Source organism: Xenopus tropicalis, chromosome 8 (genome assembly GCF_000004195.4).
Source record: "Xenopus tropicalis strain Nigerian chromosome 8, UCB_Xtro_10.0, whole genome shotgun sequence".
Classification (NCBI taxonomy): domain Eukaryota; kingdom Metazoa; phylum Chordata; class Amphibia; order Anura; family Pipidae; genus Xenopus; species Xenopus tropicalis.
Genome location: NC_030684.2, coordinates 102,883,058 through 102,904,257, shown reverse-complemented (window position 1 = coordinate 102,904,257; position 21,200 = coordinate 102,883,058). Strand labels below are relative to the sequence as shown.

At 40.4% G+C, this 21,200-nt stretch overlaps 1 protein-coding gene across 1 annotated transcript in view; it reads right to left on the bottom strand.

Annotated features, from left to right (window-relative positions):
- rtn1 (reticulon 1) overlaps positions 1-21,200 on the bottom strand; it is a 91,522-nt gene that overhangs the window by 23,286 nt on the left and 47,036 nt on the right. Inside the window, 2 exon segments of the mRNA NM_001085350.2 lie at positions 17,123-17,899; positions 19,992-20,756. Coding sequence (NP_001078819.2) covers positions 17,123-17,899; positions 19,992-20,756 — 1,542 coding nt within the window.

Genomic DNA, 21,200 nt, shown 5'->3' with positions numbered 1-21,200 from the left:
CCCCTGCACTAACTGCTGATGTTCAAACCCAGATTGGTAACCTCCTGGCTATCTCCTCCTGGTTGAACCAACGCCAGCTCAAACTTAACCTAGCTAAAACAGAGCTCATGGTCTTCCCGCCCAAACCTGGCCCTCCTCCTCCTTTCACCATTACTATTGATAGCATGACCATCAACCCTGTAAATTCTGCACGCTGCCTTGGGGTTATCTTTAACCAGTCCCTCTCCTTCTCTAACCATATTGATAACACTGCCAAAACCTGTCGCTTTTTCCTCCGCAATATTGCCAAGATACGCCCCTTTCTTTCACAAGTGACAGCTAAAACACTAATCCATGACCTTATCCTTTCCCGCTTAGATTACTGCAATCTCCTGTTAACCAGCTGCCAGGATCCTCCTGCTCTCTCCGAAGAGGGTACCTGCTCAGCCTCAATTAAGCTCTCTTGCATGGCTGCCTGTTAAGCAAAGGATAGCTTACAAAATCCTTCTGCTGACATTCAAAGCCCTTCACTCCTCTGCTCCTCACTACATTTCTTCACTGGTCTCCCTACATGTTCCTGGTCGTCTCCTCCGCTCCTCTCAGAGCCTCCGTCTTTTTACACCATCCACACCCATTGCACTCTCTCGTCTTAAACCTTTCTATCTCGCTGCTCCTTACCTCTGGAACTCTATCCCTGAATCCCTCCGAAGGGAAAACTCACCCACTCTCCTTAAGAAAAAGCTCAGCTGTTACCTTCTGGAGCACTAAAACATTATTTTGCCCAGTCCTGCGCTTAAGGGCAAATGCCCATACCTGGTGCACTCTTACCTTCTAGTTTGTGCCTGTATGTTACCCAACCACTTAGATTGTAAGCTCTACGGGGCAGGGACCTCCTTCCTACTGTGTCTCATACCACATGGCACTTATATATATATATATATATACATATATGTATTTATTGTATTTATTTATTATATCACTTGTCCTCCCTGTGTGTAATTTTGTATTCTGTAAGACTGTACAGTGCTGCATACCCTTGTGGTGCTTTATAAATAAAGTTATACATACATACATACAATGAACCCATTTATTTTTTGTCACAGCACAGAGCCAGGATGGCAAGCTACTTCTGTGAATAGAAAAAAACACTGTTTGCATATGCTCCATCTAGTGGGCAAATATGGCTACATAACTCATTTATGGTGGCTAAAAAATAAAACTACATAAATATATTTTATATACTGGAACAATATTATTTAAAAAAAAATATTTTACACTTAATATAATTGAAAAACAGAAGCACATTGCATAATGTGTCCCTGCAAAGAATCATAATACAAATTGCTATTTATAGAGATGCAAAACATTTGTGGCAACTAGGGCCCTGTGATGAAAAAATGATCCAAAATACAAACTATATATATATCAGCATGTAGAACACAGAGCGCTCATGGGACTTAAATTATGTGCATTAATGGTAAAAGTTGACCATTAAATTTGCACATAATATAACTGCTCTGCACCAGCACCTGGGCCTTTCTTGCCTTTTATTTGGGTGAGTGCCTTTTAAACTCTCTCTCTTATATATATATATATATACAGTATATATATATATATATATATATCTGTTCCGTTGACGGCACTCACCACTCCAGAGCCACACGCCGGGTGCTCACCAAAAAATACACATGATCAGTTGAAAGCACTCACGGCTCGGTATACTTCAAAATATCAAAATAAATTTTATTGCTCCACAGTGTTTAAATAGTATACACAACCAATCATTTTACACAATCAATTAAACATGATAATATGTCCAAATTCATGCCCTCTTATAATCACTCTTTTAACTTTTAATCACTTTCGAATGAAAAGATGTATTTGGGATAAGAAATTAGCATGTTTGTTCCCCTTTAATATGGGAGGGCATGAGTCATGGCCAAAATTTTTGGCACCCCAGAAATTTTTCCAGAAAATCAAGTATTTCTCACAGAAAAGTATTGCAGTAACACATGTTTTGCTATACACATGTTTATTCCCTTTGTGTGTATTGGAACAGAACAAAAAAAGGAGGAAAAAAAGCAAATTGGACATAATGTCACACAAAACTCCAAAAATTGGCTGGACAAAATTATTGGCACCCTTTCAAAATTGTGGATAAATAATATGTGATGCTCCTTTAAACTCACCTGGGGCAAGTAACAGGTGTGGGCAATATAAAAATCACACCTGAAAGCAGATAAAAAGGAAGAGGAGTTAACTTAGTCTTTGCATTGTGTGTCTGTGTGTGCCACACTAAGCATGGACAACAGAAAGAGGAGAAGAGAACTGCCTGAGGACTTGAGAACCAAAATTGTGGAAAAATAACAATCTCAAGGTTACAAGTCCATCTCCAGAGATCTAGATTTGCCTTTGTCCAGAGTGCGCAACATTATCAAGAAGTTTGCAACCCATGGCACTGTAGCTAATCTTCCTGGGCGTGGATGGAAGAGAAAAATTGATGAAAGGTTGCAACGCAGCATAGTCCGGATGGTGGATAAGCAGCCCCAAACAAGTTCCAAAGAAATTCAAGCTGTCCTGCAGGCTCAGGGAGCATCAGTGTCAGCGCGAACTATGCGTCGGCATTTAAATGAAATGAAACGCTATGACAGGAGACCCAGGAGGACCCCACTGCTGACACAGACACATAAAAAAGCAAGACTACAGTTTGCCAAAATGTACTTGAGTAAGCCACAATCCTTCTGGGAAAACGTCTTGTGGACAGATGAGACCAAGATAGAGCTTTTTGGTAAAGCACATCATTTTACTGTTTACCGAAAACAGAATGAGGCCAACAAAGAAAAGAACACAGTACCTACTGTGAAATATGGTGGAAGTTCAATGATGTTTTGGGGTTGTTTTGCTGCCTCTGGCACTGGGTGCCTTGAATGTGTGCAAGGCATCATGAAATCTGAGGATTACCAAAGGATTTTGGGTCGCACTGTACAGCCCAGTGTCAGAAAGCTGGGTTTGCGTCTGAGATCTTGGGTCTTCCAGCAGGACAATGACCCCAAACATATCCCAGAAATGGATGGCAACAAAGCGCTGGAGAGTTCTGAAGTGGCCAGCAATGAGTCCAGATCTAAATCCCATTAAACATCTGTGGAGAGATCTTAAAATTGCTGTTGGGCAAAGGCGCCCTTCCAATAAGAGAGACCTGGATCAGTTTGCAAAGGAAGAGTGGTCCAAAATTCCCGGTGAGAGGTGTAAGAAGCTTATTGATGGTTATAAGAAGTGACTGATTTCAGTTATTTTTTCCAAAGGGTGTGCAACCAAATATTAAGTTAAGGGTGCCAATAATTTTGTCCAGCCCATTTTTGGAGTTTTGTGTGACATTATGTCCAATTTGCTTTTTTCCCTCCCTTTTTGTCCTGTTCCAATACACACAAGAGAAATGAGAAATACTTGATTTTCTGGAAAAATTTCTGGGGTGCCAACAATTTTGGCCATGACTGTATTATCATGTTTAATTGATTGTGTAAAATGATTGGTTGTGTATACTAGTTAAACATTGGACACTTCTGTTTATCATCCTGACGATGATCCCCTGTGGATCGAAACGCGTTGATGTTGATGTGAGTGTGGAGCAATAAAATTTATTTTGATATTTTGAAGTATACCGAGCCGTGAGTGCTTTCAACTGATCATGTGTTTATGTATATTGGACGACTAGTATACTGTATATATATATATATATATATATACACACACAGTTTACTAGTTGTTTTCAGCACTCCATTACAAAATACTTCAAAAACTATAAAACATATCAATCTTTGTTCAAAAAGGTCCTCAGTGTGCACCTTACTTTTTGATTATGATATATATATTACGGTTGCCACCTTTGCCGAGCTTTAAACCCGGACAAAGGGGCATGCGTGATTACATCATCAAGCAAACCGCCAGGTTAATTCTGTCCGTCAGATGCAATTCCGAGGGTTTCAGTCCGGTTTTTGGAATTTTGAAAACTGGGCAAAAGGTTTTGACCCAGACAGCCGCTTAAAAAACCATGCTGTCCAGGTCAAAACCTGACTCCCCAAAAAAAAGAAATACTCCCCCTAGACCAACCTCAGTGACATCTGTCTGTGAAATAAAGGATTGCAAAATGCAGACTTTTTAATATAGGAGCGCTTGACAAATAGTTTTTAATGTGATTAAAAGACATTTGACATTCTTGTAACCACGCTACCTCTGTAAGGGCACTTTTCTTTGTTTGTGTTACTGTGAGCTGATGACCCATAGGTATCTGGGGACTTGTGGACTTCCCACACATTTACTGGTCAGAAGTTAAGGCAGTAAGTGCCAGTTTTTCTTTTCAAAATCTGCAAATTATCTTAACATGTTCTTTAAAATCTGGCAGAATTGCTCTGTGAGCCCATCAGTTTGGTATGATACACTTAGAACCATTACAGCGAGGACAAGGGCCCGGCTGATTTCAAAGTCACATGTATCAGTGCTCTACCTTGACAGCAGCAATATCCCCATTTCTATAGTAAACATTTCTAAGCATCTCTTTTTAATTCAACAACAAAAAGTCCATAAGGCCCTGATCCAAATCCAAAGCCTTATGATTTTTTATTTTCTTTTTTCTGTTAAGACAGTTTACTGGGTTCTTTGTGCATATTTTAGTTGGGATTAACAAAAAAGAGAGGAATGGTTATTTTTAGCTCCTAGTAATGAGGGCAAAGCAAAATTATTGATTTAGAGTGCAGACAGACTGCTTCTCCATGGCAACACCAGCATTTATTCTTCCACAGGGACCATTCCCACCAAGGCTTCTTTCTTGTTAACACTTGTACATCTCCAGTGGGATTATGGCACAGTTTGGGCTAGAATTGCAGAACGAAGATATAGCATTGATTTGACAATGCAGTAACACATTCTATTGCTGTGTTTTGCACTCCACATTATGTTCCTGTTTGGGCCATATTAGAACACTTAGCCAGAAAAGCTCCTGGGTAAAAGTATGTGAATATGTAGGATGTACAATACAAGGTGACCTGTTCTGACATGTACTGTTACTGGGCATCTAAACCACTCGATGTGTTGACCCTACTTTTAGGCTCCTGGGTCAGCTGCTCACCTGAATGAGCTAAGGGGATAATCGTAGTACAGAATGGAAAGGATGCAGCAGGTCACTATGGCTGATCTCCAGTTGTGCCTGTACTTGGGGCAAGTGGAGGAATTGATCTAAGGGAACAGTGCTGGGTAAATAATAGCTGGGAGGAATATGTTCTAGTATAAGATCTGTGGGACAGAGGCTCATGTGAATGATGAACCACTGCAGTAAAGCTCTGCAGAGCATGTCTATATTAAAGCCAATTATGAGGATAATAATGATAATAGAAACAGCAATGACCAATGACCAGACTCAAGAGGAGGAGGCATGATATGGCAGAGAAAGCTGTAGTTTGAATCTAAATGTTTTGCCTTAGGACAGACCCTTATGCATTTTTATGTTTGGTTACAGACTACTAGGGGGCCTATAAAAGAACAGGCCATAATAGTACATAGCAAAACACTGTTGTATCTGGCACATTATGGTTGCCATATGACTGTTTTCAGGTGATGTTTTTAGGTTCCATTAAGTTTTTCCCAGGATTCAAGAGTCTGAAATTGCCCCTGATTTGTGATTATGTATTTATCAGGATGCAATGTGGGTTCTTTATATCAGAGGACACAGATCATTCTGGTAAAATTCTGAGAGCACAATTATGTGGGAAAAGCAAATCCACTAAACCTTTGTGACTGGCCTTGAATAGTTGCTTGATTGTTAAACCCTTCAAACAAATGGATTTCTGAGAGTGCTCTTCTAAAACACTTGCAATTTACAATAATTTGTTTTCCAGTTAAAATATTGACAGTGTTTATATACTGGCTAACAGTAGAAAAAATGTCACATGATCCTTCTCTGTTCTTTTTTCTAAGCAGAGCAACATCAGGAGGCTTCCTTTCTTCTGAAACTTTCTACTGTCAGACCAGTTAACAGAACTGACCAGAAGGTGGTGGTGTAGTGTTAATTTCATTATATTAAGAGTAAGACTTAAAACGTAGAAAAAACATCAGTTACAAAAATACAACCATATATTGTACAGCAGCCACTTATCGAGCCATTCTCAAGGCAGATGTTTAAAATCAATATTGAAGTATCACAGTCGGAGGTAGCCATATGCATTTTGCGTTCTCAGTCAGGCCTGGGCTGGCAATCTGCTGATTCTGGCAAAAAAGACAGTCACTATTTAGTGGGCTGGTGGGAGGCTGTTTGGGCCTCTGTGTAACAAATGCCAGAGCCCATTTTGAATACCAGTCTTCACCTGTTGTCTAGACTTATGCTCAGGGGCGCTTCTGCCATTAGGCGAGTTGAGAAACTCGCCTCAGGCGGCAGAAGCGCCCCAGTTACCAGGGGCGGCAAAAAGCCGCTCCTGGTAACTTTAAGAGCCGACTTTCCGGTTTTTAAACCGGAAATTCGGCTCTTCAGTGCGCTCTCTGCACTAGCGATCTCACCGCCCCCGGACCCGCTCCTGCGCTCAGAAGGTAAGCGCTGGGGAGCGGGGGGGGGGGGGGGGGCGGCATCCAGGAGCCGCCTCAGGCGGCGATAGGTTCAGAATCGCCCCTGCTTATGCTATGAGTATATATTGTGAGAACACGAAATATGTAAGGCTACATCTGACTTCTACTTAATATTTACACATCTACCTTGAGAACTACCAATATATGGTTATATCTGCTCCCCTAGTTGAAGTCTCAGGATGGAGCACCTGAGCCTCCTCCTATCTGTGTTAAGTTTTGGACATATTTTCTCTAATTTTGGATAAGTTGCTAAAGTGCTCAGAAGTGCCATCTCTGAACCAAAATTATTTGGAAAGTTTGAATTTCCTTTAATCTAAAATTTAAGAGGGGAATGGCTGGACTACAAAAAAAAAGCTTAAATCAAAATAAGATGATAACCTTGGGTATAGTTTAGAGTAGGGCTGTACCGAATCCAGGATTCGGCTCAGTATTTTGCCAAGATTCATGGTCCTGGCCGAACCAAATCCAAATCCAAAAAGTCATGTGACTTTTTGTCATGTAAACACGGAAATTGAAAATTTTTCACTGCTCACATGTAACCCTTCCAAAACCTAATTCGCATTTGCTAATTAGGATTTGCCCAAATCCTTTACAAAGGATTCAGGGGTTAGGCAGAATCCAAAAAAGTGGATTCGGTGCATCCCTAGTTTAGAGCAGTGGTCCACAACCAGTGGCTCAGGAGCAACGAGTTGCTCACCAACCCCTTGGATGTTGCTCACAGTGGCCTCAAAGCAGGTGCTTATTTTTGAATTCCTGGCTTGGATGCAAGTTTTAGTTGCATAAAAACAGATGTACTTTGAAACAAAGCCTTAGGTAGGCTGTAAGTCCACATAGGGGCTACAAAATAGCCAATCACAGCCCTTATTTGGCACCCCTGGGTACATTTTCCATGCTTGTGTTGCTCCCCAACTCTTTTTAAATTTTAATGTAGTAGCTCATAGGTAAAAAAGGCTGAAGACTCCTGGTTTAGAGTAATACACAAGTGGGTGATTTGGAGGTGAATGGAGTGTTTAACAATAGATCACCTGCCTCCCAAACTTTTGCCACATAGAGGAGACATGCACATTACTAAAAACCCAGGGAGCTACAGTGATCAATTTATAGCCTTTTCAGCTCCAACTTTTTAAAGAGGCTTAATAACTTTAACCAACTCTATGAATGAAGATTAAGATCCAAATATACACTTCTATGCTCTTAATGGAGCTTATATGCACTTCTGCTCATATTCATAATGCCCCCTCTGTTTTATCTAATTATTATATGAAATAAGAAAGAAAGCAGATACAGGTAAGCAGGGGATCTCATGTCCACCTTGGGTCATAGGCTCTGTAAAAATCCTACATAGTAATCCTTTTCCATAAGTAAAATGACATGCAAAAAAGCTTTCTTGCTGAGATCAAAATATTCTTAGATTCTCAACAAGAAAAATAATGTAAATGTAATGGCTACTCATAAATAGAGCATTTTTTCACTTTAGGTTGGAAAGGGCCTCCATCAGGAGGGTACATGAAGTATTTCAATCACAGGCCCAATGGCAGAAAGGGCGTCCAAGAAGTGCAAAGGTGTGATTTATGGGTCACAAAGGGGGTGGTGCTCATAGAGGACCAGGCAGGGTTTGGGTGCATAATGGGCAGGACTTTGGCATGATGGGGCAAGGTCGGACTGGACCGCTGGGGAATTGGGAGTAAACCTGGTAGGCCCCGGCGGCCCAGACGCGATCCATCTGCAAAGCAGTGGCTCAAAACAAGCAATCCTCCTTCCCAGAGCTGCTTCAAGAGAAAAAAACTATTCCATGAATGACCACTTGAGGGCAACATCATTATTTACAACAGTTGTTACTTTAATGCATCCCTCCAGATCAAAAAACATCACATAATTAACTGGAAAAGGACCTGAGGCTCTACTTATTTAAAAGAGGTTTAGGGGAAAATGTCAGTTTCTTTGATTTCTTATCACCAGTGAAATAAAATGGGAGTTTTTTTAAAACGAAAAAAAAAAAAAAAAAATCCCAGCATTCATAACTTTCAAACAATTGATTAAAGACATGTTAAAAATATTTTCTAAGTTGCCTGAGCTTCTCACAAATCTTCTCACACCTCTATATCACCTTGGACAATAAATACAATTTTGAGCAGATGCAATATTCAGGGCAGCATGGGTTTTTTTTCTGGTTAAAATAGGTGAAGTGGGAAAATGCTTTGATAACTGAACTGGATCATTAAAAATGAATCAACAGCAAAACAATTAGATTTTTCATAAATCTGCTCCCTGAGAGTCTGTTCTTTATTGGCATAGTTTGTAAAGTACATGGAAAAGTTAAAAGCAAGTGATGGGAAACCTACAGCTCTTGAGATCTTGTTGAACTACTACTTATGACAAAGGATGCAAGAAAATGTAGTTCAGTTATATCTGGAGGCCACAGGTAGCTCATGTGCCTTTATAAGGGGGAACCTTCTGCAGCAGAGGAGCCCTAAAGGTTAATTGGCTGTAGGTCTCTCATTCACACTCTAGGTGGAGACATGGCTGCTCCACAGCTCATATGGAAAAGGTCTGTGATCAACAGAATAGTGTCTCAAACCTATTATGTTTCTTATATTTGTACAACTACATATACCCTGCATTGCATAATCATAGCTTAAAAACATATTAATACTTACGAGCACATTAGTACTATTGTCTCCCACAGTAATTTCATTTATAAATAGAATAGAAAAATAGTGGATGGGACTTAAAGGAGAAGGAAAGGCTAAGTCACTTGGGGGTGCCAAAATGTTAGGCACCCCCAAGTGACTTAGAACGCCTACCTTGTACCCCGGGCTGGTGCCCCTGTACGGAGGGAACAGCACCAGCCCGGGGTAGCTGCCGGCGCTTCCTCCTTCCTCCTCGCATGCGCCGGACGGCGGATTTCGCCGGCAGCGCGCAAAGGAAGGAGGAAGCGGTGTCTACAGGTGCCCCGGGCTGGTGCTGTTCCCTCCGTACAGGGGCACCAGCCCGGGGTACAAGGTAGGCGCTCTAAGTCACTTGGGGGTGCCTAACATTTTGGCACCCCCAAGTGACTTAGCCTTTCCTTCTCCTTTAAACAACAGATTTAGCCTTTGGTTGTGTTTGCCCTATGGTAAATCCTAGAGAAAGAAACCCAGAGTAAGGCCAGTGAGAGGTAGCTGTTGCAGGTACACTGTATCCGCTACTCGATGCACCCAGCTCGTCTCTTTGCCCTTAGGGTATATTCAGTAAGCACAGCTCAATCACTCACAGGAGAGACAGGAGACAGAGCATCTTGTCTAAGAGATTTCTCTGGTATTGACTGAAGCGATCATGTCACTGTAATGGCTTTATGGCTCCTTTATGCCCTTCAGGCAAGAGGATCTCCCTCCCGCACAGGAAAGCAGTCACGACACACTCCTCCATCTCACTGCTCTTTGGCCTCTTCTACTGTCTTGCAAAAACACAATCATGTCATGAGTTTGTGTGATGTGTTATATTATCGATAATGCTTTCCCAAGCAATCAATAGTGTCAGGGTTCCTGAACTAGACTGAAAATGTTCTGCAAATCTACCCTGAAAATAATAGTTAATTACCATCACCTAGGCCCCTGGGTTAAGATTTAATAAACGACTGTACTTACAGTATGAGGGGGTTCTGAATATCACAGAAAGTTCCATCTCTTGTGGCAGCAGAGAAAGCAGAAATGTATATTTTTCTTTATATCTGGTAGTATCTTGTGCTTCCCATACTATACCCCTGAACAATGCATTTTTTATAAATATATTGCATAAAACAGCTCATATTTTAAACCCTGATTTATCTAAATAAACCATTTTACATAAAAATATACTTTTTTAGAAGTATGTGCCAATGGGTACTCCTAAATAGAAAATTGCCATTTTAAGTACTAAGGGCCACCCCCTGGGATCATACTATTCACAGTGCAAACAAACAAAGGGCACACATACATGCTAGGTCACATCAGCCAATGAATGGCTGTCTTTTACCCCACACTACTTCCTGTTACAGTTGGGCTGCATTATTTCCTGTCAGTTGATCTCTGAGGGAGCACACAGACCATCACTAAATGGTGGATCAAGGGAAGATATGTAAAATGGCAATAATACTGATATTTATATATTCCAGTTAGCTAAGATTTTTTAATAGGCCACTTAAAATGATAAACTATATTGACTAAGTATTCCTTCTGGGGGTACAGGCTTCCTTTAAGAAAAACCCTTTAAATTCTGGCCTGTACATTCTGCCATGTGAGACGAAGTACATACCTTTCACAGGGCTGGCATTTATAGTAGTGTTGCCATGCAAAAACTGCACTAACCAGTGGACAATACCAACAAGTACAAAACATGTGATGTGATAAAGTAGGGCTCATTTATTAACATACTCTAGTTTGGGCATAAAACTGAGGACACATTGCTGTTATTCACAAAATGAACTTTTGGCCACATAAGTTTGTAGCAACTTGCTGGTACTTACTGTACCATCGAGTACCCGTGTGCCCATCCAGTCTGCTCTGATAAACAGTGCGTAACAGCATGCACAGAGCTAGGGAATCCTGGCTCTGCTTCCAGCCTGGATGTCATTTACTTCCAAAAACTACAACTTGCACTTGCTGCATAAAGGAGGTGAGCAAACTTCTAAGTTTCTTATACCTGGCAAGGTTTAAGAGCCGCACTTCAAACCACACTATTGACCACAACTCTGATAAGGGTCAAATTATTCTGTACTGTAGAATTGTACTCCAGGTGCAAATACTGTTTTCTTCAGAACAGTGGAGTAATGAGCTGGCGTTGAGCAGAGATTTAAACCACTGGAGGAAGCAGGAAAAAAAATTGGCGGAAGCAGACCCCAAGATCTGGGCCCCGCTGTCGTCCCTGCTTTCTCTGTTGTTATGCCACTGCTTAAGAAGCTGTCATGTTTGTAGACAACAACACCTTCAAATCATTGGCTGTACTATGGCTGCCCCAGCTAACACCCCTTCTTTACCAAGACTGAATTCCCAAATGTTTGCTCTTTTTATAGAATACCACAGGGGCCACCTTTGCCTTGCATTACAGCTGTTAGTTCACACCACTGAATCCTGCAATTTAGTCCCCAGTACAAAACATTCTCTTTGCACACTGATATGCATATTGTAATATTTAATTCCACAAGCATTTTATGGTGGCATTGCTTTGCATTGGAAGCAAACACCTAAAAGCTAATAAGCCATAAAAAATCCTTCTGAGATTTAACAGCGTTAATGAAAGATAATGAACTGCTAATTGACAAGAAAGTAAACGGTGGAAAAAAAATAATTTTTGCACAATTCCTGGAAGTGTGAGCTTATTCAAGTTACATGGGATGTGGAAGATAAAAATAACAATTTTATGAGCAATTGCTTCCAGATTCCAGGGTTAGCAAAATGCTGGCACTTTTATTACCAATTATAAAAAGGTTGAGTACAGTATCTGGGCAGAGTTTCCATTCTGGCTATGACAAGAATAAAATTTAATGGAATTCTGCACATATTTGTTTACAATATAGGAGATAACTGGAACCCAACATAAATTGCATCTCAGAGGTTGCATTGTTGCTTTGTGGTCCTGACTTCAGTTCAGACCTGGGGAATCTGCACAATGCAGTTAGTATTTTCTTCCTGTGACTGCATGTGTATCCACAAGGTAATCCGGTTTCCTACTAGATTCCACAAATATACAAAATGACAAGATAACTGTCTCCTAATAAAACTGACTGTCTGCAAGAAAAGTTAATACAGAATTGTATTGCTGGACCTGGGACTTGGCAGTCCCCTTTCTAACCTTAGTGCTTAAAGATGGTATTTAAGAGGAAAGTGGGGAAACATTATTTTAAGTAGCTATTATAACCACAAAAATGTCCCTTACAAATACTGTTTTTTCCAAATGCAAATATTTATCTCTGCCCCACCCAAACATGGCATTAAATCCCCTATTACATTATAACAATCCACACATGATCACTGCAGCCTGGACCTTGTCTAAAAATAATATTCAAAATCATTCAAAGCACTTATGATTGCTATAATCAAAAATCCTAGCAACAAAAAGTCAGTAAAGCTTTCAGGTTGAAGAGAGAAAAAAGACTGTAACAAAACCACAAAATCAAGTTAACAAATCTTATTAAAACTATCCTTTTTTGGTTGATTAGAACAGATGTTCCGTGATTTCTAGAAATGCTTTGGCCACGTTTCCTGCAGCTGAAAATATGCTTTTATATCATGGCATAAAGCCTTGCTAAATGCAATGCTGTACTTCTAATTATGGTGCTCATAGGCCCCCCTCCCCTCGCTCAGGATCGCACGCATGCACATCCATTTATCTCACATACGGAGCACTGGGGACAGGACCTGATGAAGGTTTTTGTGCGTCCTGTCACCAGTTCTCCGTATGTGAGCAAAGTTCAGGTTGCTGAGCAGCATACCACCCCTAAATTTGTCCCACCCTAGGCCCAGGAGCCTTGTCTTCTCGCCACAAAGCCGGGCCTGGCTATGAAGCTATGATGGCTTACACATTTCCACCAAGTCAGGATAGGCCAATACTTTTCGGTAAAAAAAAGGCATCTAGAGGGTTCTGTCAGGAAAGGACTTCATCAATGTGCCAAAGCAGTACCCCACAAGATTTTCTAACCTGGTCAATAGATATCTGACATATTTTGCCAAGATATCGGTTGGGCAGGGCACTGCCAAGCTGTCAATTAAAGCATAATAGGGATCATTTAGTGGACGCAAGTCCTAAAGCCCTAAAGAGTGCAAGAGCACACTCTTTAGCACTCATTTAACAAGCACTTGTGCTCTAAGAAATGCTGCACAATTGAAGCTAGGTAAAGAGCTCAACGACAAGGGGTAGAAGCTAACCCTGCCCTTACTGCATACCATAGAAGTGTTAAAATTATCTAGGGATACAAATCCAGCAGAAAATTAAATGTGCAGAAACATTCCCCTGAATACACAAAAAATCATCTGATTTCAATGATGCACATTGTCTATATTGTGTAGAACCAAAGACATTATATCTCTAAATGATGCACATTGTCTATATTGTGTAGAACCGAAGGCATTATATCTCTAAATGATGCACATTGTCTATATTGTGTAGAACTGAAGGCATTATATCTCTAAATGATGCACATTGTCTATATTGTGTAGAACTGAAGGCATTATATCTCTAAATCAGGGGTGTCGAACTCAATCAGAGAAGGGGCCAAAATCTAAAATCCAGCCTAAATCGCGGGCCGAATGGTTTACTGAACAGTCATAAACTGACAATGTTAACCAGAAATGTGAATTTAAAATGAGTGAGTACCCCTCCATAGACAGTAGCCCCCACACACAGTGCCCCCAATTGCCCCCATAGAAAGTACCCCCAATTGCCCCCATAAACAGTACCCTCCATAGACAGTAGCCCCCACACAAAGTGCCCCCAATTGCCTCATACACAGTATCCCCCATAGACAGTAGACCCCACACACAGTGCCCACATAGAAAGTACCCCCAATTGCCCCCATAAACAGTGCCTCCAATTGCCCCCATAAACAGTACCCCCCATAGACAGTAGCCCCCACACAAAGTGCCCCCAATTGCCTCATACACAGTACCCCCCATAGACAGTAGCCCCCACACAAAGTGCCCCCAATTGCCTCATACACAGTACCCCCCATAGACAGTAGCCCCCACACAAAGTGCCCCCAATTGCCTCATACACAGTACCCCCCATAGACAGTAGCCAGCCCGCACACACAGAGCCCCCACAGAAAGTACCCCCAACAGACCTGTGATGTCGGCGGCTCCTTCTGTCTTATGCCGCGGCAACAGGCACTACTATAAGGTTGCGCCTCGTCGCTGACGTGTGACGTCATACGCACGGGCGCAACCTTATAAAAGGGCCTGTTGCCGCGGCATAAGACAGAAGGAGCCACTGGCGAAGACTTAGGGAGCGGCGGTACTGCGCATGCGTAATAGATTGGCGCAAGATCACAAGCCTCCTATGACAGCGCAGTGCGGGCCACATTGCAAGGCCTGGCGGGCCGGATTTGGCCCGCGGGCCTTGTGTTTGACATGAGTGCTCTAAATGATGCACATTGTCTTTATTGTGTAGAAACTAAGGCATTATATCACTAAAGCTGGCCATACATGCACCGATATAATCATATGAAATATAGCTTCTTACGATTTCCCGACCGGGTGGGCAACCAGTTGTTTAGTTGACTGGGCAGGTTAGAAAATTTAGGTGTATCTGACAATATCCTTGCTGACAACTATTTAATGTTCAGAAAATCTTCCAATTTGATATTTTTAGAGCTTTATCCTACAATTTCAGTCTGAATGTTAGTTTTAGATCATTGCATTTAAACTTACAATCAATATCCGAATGTTCGTTGGATGGCCAGCTTAAATTAGAGCGGAAGCATCCTGAGAGAATTAGCATAACAACAGCATAACAATTTTGGAAATCCTCCAAAACTGGAGCTACACCTGGTTCACAAATTTACAAAATGTATTTATTTTTTCCATAGGACAAATCCATATATTTAGTTTAAAAAACAAAGACAGACAATGACAAGCTAAAAAGTCTTTGTTCCTAGTAGATATTAGAACAATAGGCATGGGATGTTCCGAATGAGAATTAAAATAACAGCCTGATCTTTTTAATACAGCTATAGCATGGGCAAATTAGATGACCCAGAACACTTTATCTGCCATTAAATTTAATGTATCCTGGGAAACTGTTTATATTAAATTATTGTAAACAATATGTGATCATCAATTAGGTTTCACTGACTCAAAACATGCCTCGTGTTACAAATGTATTTAATTAAAATTGCCTGCATGCCTTTATCTATTATAGCTACTGAAATGCTTAGATTGTAATTGCAACAGCTATGTATGCCAACAGCAATTTAAATGCTGGCAGTCTGTTTTCTAAACATTTGGTCAAGGCAAAGAAAATATAGTAAAAATATACATTCCTCATTTTAGTGCGTTCCTAATTTTAGTCCAGTTTTTGAGCATACACTGTATTGTATGGACACAAGCTCCTCCCAAAAGAAATAAAAGTCTCAAACCACTTCACACCACACCATCACGGGGGTTGAACAGGACACAAATATATTATATCACAAAATTAAGAAGAATTTGTTTTTGCTTGGTTCATGGGATAAGCACTGACCTTTTAAATATTTTTTAAAAAAATGTAAAGCTAATTTTCCTCCACTGCATATTTTCTGTAGGCATGGCCTATCTAATTTCTCTAAATCAAGCTCAGAGGCTTTTTAATCAATTTTTTAATTTGTATATTTTAGAGGTTTTTTTTTAATTCAAATAAACTTTAAATTACAGTTATAGGACCCATTATCCAGAATGCTTGCGATCAAGGGCATTCCAGATAAGGGATCTTTCTGTAATTTCATAAAAAACATGAATTAAACCCAACCGGATTGTTTAAGGCATGATTATATCTTAGTTGGGATCAAGTACAAGAAACTGTATTATTATTACAGAGAAAAAGGAAATCAGTTTTAAAAATATAAATTATTTGATTAAAATGGACTCTATGGGAGACAGGGTTTCCATAATTCGGAGCTTTCTGGATAACAGGTTTCCGTATAACGGATCCCATACCTGTATAACAAACTTGAATGCTTATTTGTTAAAACATTTCAATATAAAAAAAACTTGATGAAATTAAACTGAGACCCCTTGCATTCACATTTAGGACGGTTTATGTTTGTATCAGAGGACGTGTGGGAGATAAGATTCTATCAAGTGCAAGTACTGAAAATTTTGAAAAAAGTTTCAGTCAGGTAGATAGGAAGAGAAAACAAATATTTACTCATTTTAAACTCTGTAGAATGTTTACTTTCTAAAAATATATGGTTTTCTGAGGTGAACTAGCTGTTAGTACCAGTTTTTGCCTTGCAGTTTAAAAGATGCCAATGTCCGGTGTGGTACTGTGGTACCAATTCTGTAGTGTACTGCTATAAAATGTTGGTCTATACATGCAAGGAATATCCATGAAACTGTACATACTTGGCACTGCCATGTTTGGGAGACATGCAACTTTCCATATAAAGTTTAATTCTTTCACATATAATAAAATCTTTTTCCAATTTTTTTAATAATAATGTGGACCAATGGAGTGCAGGCACTAACCTGTGTGAAGTGTAGGCCTGTTTAGCTCTATTAATAAGATTAAAGCATCTTGGCAAACATATTCTATATGTACTGTAAGGGCTCTGGCCCAAAGGGCCTACAACTTGTTAGGGCTCTGGCACACGGGGGAGATTAGTCGCCCGCGACAAAACTCCCTGTTCGCGGGCGACTAATCTCCCCGAGTTGCCATGACCCGCCATCCCGCCGGCGAACATGTAAGTCGCCGGCGGGATGGCACCCGCGTTGGCGACTAATCTCCCCCGTGTGCCAAAGCCCTAACAAGTTGTAGGCCCTTTGGGCCAGAGAAGCAAAACACATTTTTAATTTACATTTTATATTTAATAAAGAAAGTTTGTTACCTTTTCTCTTACTGAGAAATGGCAATGGCTTCAGTGGCAGTGTACTTGTCTTTCCAAGGACTTTACTTTGGTAAGCAGAACCTTCTGGTGATTTCTTCTGTGGAAGCAATTCTTCTTTCTTAGTGCTTGGCATATCTGCTCTTATTTCAGTGTGGTATGTACCCTTTAAATAACAAGCCGACTCTGCCAGGTTTTCCATGTTCAGCTTTCTCTCTTTTAAACTGCACGATTCAAAGTCTGACGCATCAAAACTTTCAGCTCTTGATAAATTTTCTTCTTCTATGATGTCCATAATCATTGGTTTCATCATGGGGGAGTCTTGGTCTCTTTTTGGACTTTCCTCTGAAGCTGATGAACCATCACATGATTCAATGATGAGTTCACTATCCAGTTCAGCTTCACGTTCCTCTCTAAGTATACTGTACTGTATGGAAGGAGAGGCAGGTGAAGGTGGAGGTCCACCAATGTGACTGAAGGTCATGTATGCAGACTGCATGGCCTCTTCTGCTCCCACCTGATCTTCTGACACTAGTTCTATTTCAGAGTCACCTGATTCTGTGCTGGAACCTTCCATATCAAGTGGTGCAGGTGCATCTCGCGTAGGCAAGACTGTAAAATCCTGTTTTTCCACATTAAAACTATAAGACTGTTTTTCTTCATTTGTTTCAGAAGAAAACCCTTTTGTTCCTTCCTTTGCTTTTATGGCACTAATAAGTTCGTCTTCAGATATTTTGTATTTTCTCTGCTCTTCCAAGCCAGATGGTTCTGTGTATCCGTCTGGGTGTATACAAAACAAAACGTATGAGACTGCTTTTATATAGTGACAACATTTCTGTATAATGGATATTTTAATACTGATAAGGCAATATTAGGTATCCTACAAAGTATCCTACAAAATAATAATTAAACAAAAACTCAAATATGTTAAAAAAAAAAAAACTTTTCATATGTTCCACATTATAAAAAGCTTACACTTTTGGCAATCATGGCTTTACCACTGATTGTGTTCAATCTAAAACAAATACATTCTTATGTATTAACACACACAACAGGTATACAATGAAAATGAAATGTGTAATGCATTTGGTTACAGAAATAGTCAAACATGATTTTCAGATGTTCTATTTAAACACAGCACAATCAGTGTCAGATTAGTTATTTGCTAAGCTGTAAAACTCTACCAGAGAAGAGAATATGTGGCATTTTATTATTGTCAAACTAGATATTTTCTACAAGAACATGTTTTATATGTTATACAGCTTAATTAAAAACTGCCAAAAAGGTAGAATAACTTAATATATCTATAGAATTGCTACCAGGCAGGTATTTAACTGCCCTAGCCAGTTAATTATCATCGAGGGCCAGTGCTGTTATAACTAAATTACCAGCAAGGTATTTGCCTTTCGCTGACCCTTTCCATGTCCAATCAAAAACTTTTAAGCAAAGGCACGTCCTTGCCCTGCCCCATCCACCTACTTCCCTGTCCTGTTATGTCATCACACCCACCTCCAAAAGACATCACTGCCTACCTCAACCCCAAGGCCAGTATTGTCGGCAAAAAAAGGTGGCAACCCTATTTGTCTACCAAAAATATTCTGTGATATAAACAGTATATATGAAGTACAAATTTCTCTACAGTTTTTTTCTAGGCAGAAGTGAGCTTGAAGCAAGATTGATAGTTGACAGGAGATTCCAATGTGAAATTCTAGCCATATACAAGCCCCATATGGCTCACTCCTACCTGGAAAAAAATTGGTAGTAATATGGCAAAAATATAAACAAATCAGTTCTGATAATTGCTTAAGGGCAGTGACACACGGGGAGATTATTCGCCGCGCGACAAATCTTTGTTGTCTCGGGCGACTAATCTCCCCACAATGCCATCCCACCGGCTAGAATGTAAATCGACGGTGGGATGGCATACGTGGCGTCGCGAAGTTGCCTTGAGGGGAAACTTTGGGCGACTTCGGCAAATCATGGCACCACGTACGCCATCCCACCAGCGATTTACATTCTAGCCGGCATAGCTGTGGATCTAGCCATGGGACTGTGACAGGTCAGGGCAAAAGCACAAGAGGGACAAAAGTAAGGGCGAAGACACAAGGGGCGCTTAGTCACCACGACTTGTAATAATTCGTCTGCAGTGACTAATCACAACGATTTACCTGCCAAAGGTTTATGCACGAGTTGCCGCTACCAATCGCGTGCCGCGACTAATCACCCAGTGTGTCTTCGCCCTAAAAAGGGGATTAGCAATGATTAGAGAAGGGCAAAATGGGGGAGCTCAGTACCTGCAGTTTTAAGTCTACTGAAAAATAATGTAACCATTATTTAAATCAAATAGGATTGTTTTGCCTCCAATAAGGATGAATTATATCTTAGTTGGGATAATGTACAAGGTACTGTTTTATTATTACAGAGAAAAAGGAAATAATTTTTAAAAATTATAATTACTTTCTTATAATGGAGTCTATGGGATGACCTTCCCGTAACTCAGAACTTTCTGGATAATGGGTTTCCAGATAACGGGTCCTATACCTGTACAGCGCACACAGACACAAGAGAGCCCTGAGATTAACAGATTAATCACAACTGCTAGAAATTTATAATTTCTAAATCCATAACTGAGATACTCCCCTGGCAACATTTCAACACCAGCCTTATTATTGGCTCATGCTGAACATGGGTCTATAGTTTAACTTTAAAGAGTGTACTGCTGATATTACACCAGTAAGATTTTAGGGAGAACCAGGCACCATAACACAGACAGTTGGCAAATTGTGGCAGTTCATCCTATTGGTAGGTCACATGTGGTCATTATTTTTTACGATCTGCTTTAGACCAAACATTTTGTTCAAAAACTTGTTACCTGCATCTGTGGATGGGGGTGTAATAGATTCTGGACTGTTGTCTTCTGGCTCTGAAACAGTAACAGTTGGTACCATATCAGGACTTAGCTTTAAGCCTTTATCTGATTTGCCTTGCTGATTTTCTGGGTACTCTGTTTGTAATGTAGTTTCCATCCCAGTAAAGCTAATTGTCACAGGTGCTGATTTGGGTTCTTTGGATGTTGGTGAATTATATAAGCCAAAGTCTTTTCTTGGTTCTTCCATATATGGTACATAGGGCAAATATTCAGATATGTTCCCATTGTAATGGTCTTTTTGCCAAGACATTGTTACACTGTCATAAGCTTGTTGTTCAGTAGGAGCAGCCTGGCCTATGGTGCTTGCTTTATTTTCTCCAAAATCCTTGTCCAGAACCTGTTGTGGTTTCATGTCTGGTGACCTGCTAATATCTATATATTTGTAAGCTTCTTGTTTTTCCTCCTCTGTGGGGTCAGCCAAGCTTTTATTCACTTCACTGCATTCTGCAGGTGTCATTTCTATTCCTGAATCCGAACTAAGTAACCCACGAGAATCAAATGTTGGTATCTCCTTGGGTGATCGAGGCCCAACACCGCTGAATTCCTTTATGTCTGGGGACTCAGTTCCTTTCTTGGAGATACCAGTAAAGTAGGTGGAATCTGTATGAGAGTGCTTATCAGAAGACAGATATGTGTAAGACAAGCCATTTTCATCTCCTGGTAGTTCCTTGGATTCAGCATCATGTAAATGAAGAGTACTGGTGAAATCTAAAATTACAAAGAAAAACAAAGAAAAACTTATATGACTATAATAGCACTATTAACACTGTTGTATGGTTTTTTAACATGCAGTGGGAGTGCTTGTCTTTGGGTGTATTCTGCAAGTGGTGGGGCTTGCACTTTTAGGTGATTCTCATAGGGATAAACAAAAGTTAATTTTAGATGTTTTGAAAAAACACTTGAACTCGTGCACCTTTTCTTGACCCTACCACATTAGAACTATTGGGGTCTCATGAGCAAAGAGGCAGCAAAAAAAGTGAGTCAATGGGTAGTTACCAAATTGTTTGAAACAGGTTTTCTATATGCACTCTCAGGAAAGAATGAAACGTAGGCAGCTCCAAATAGCAGTTGTTTATAGCCCTGTGTGACATAAGCCACAGGAAAACATTTACCATTCACTACTGGTAAGTTGCAGGCTCACTCACTTGCTGA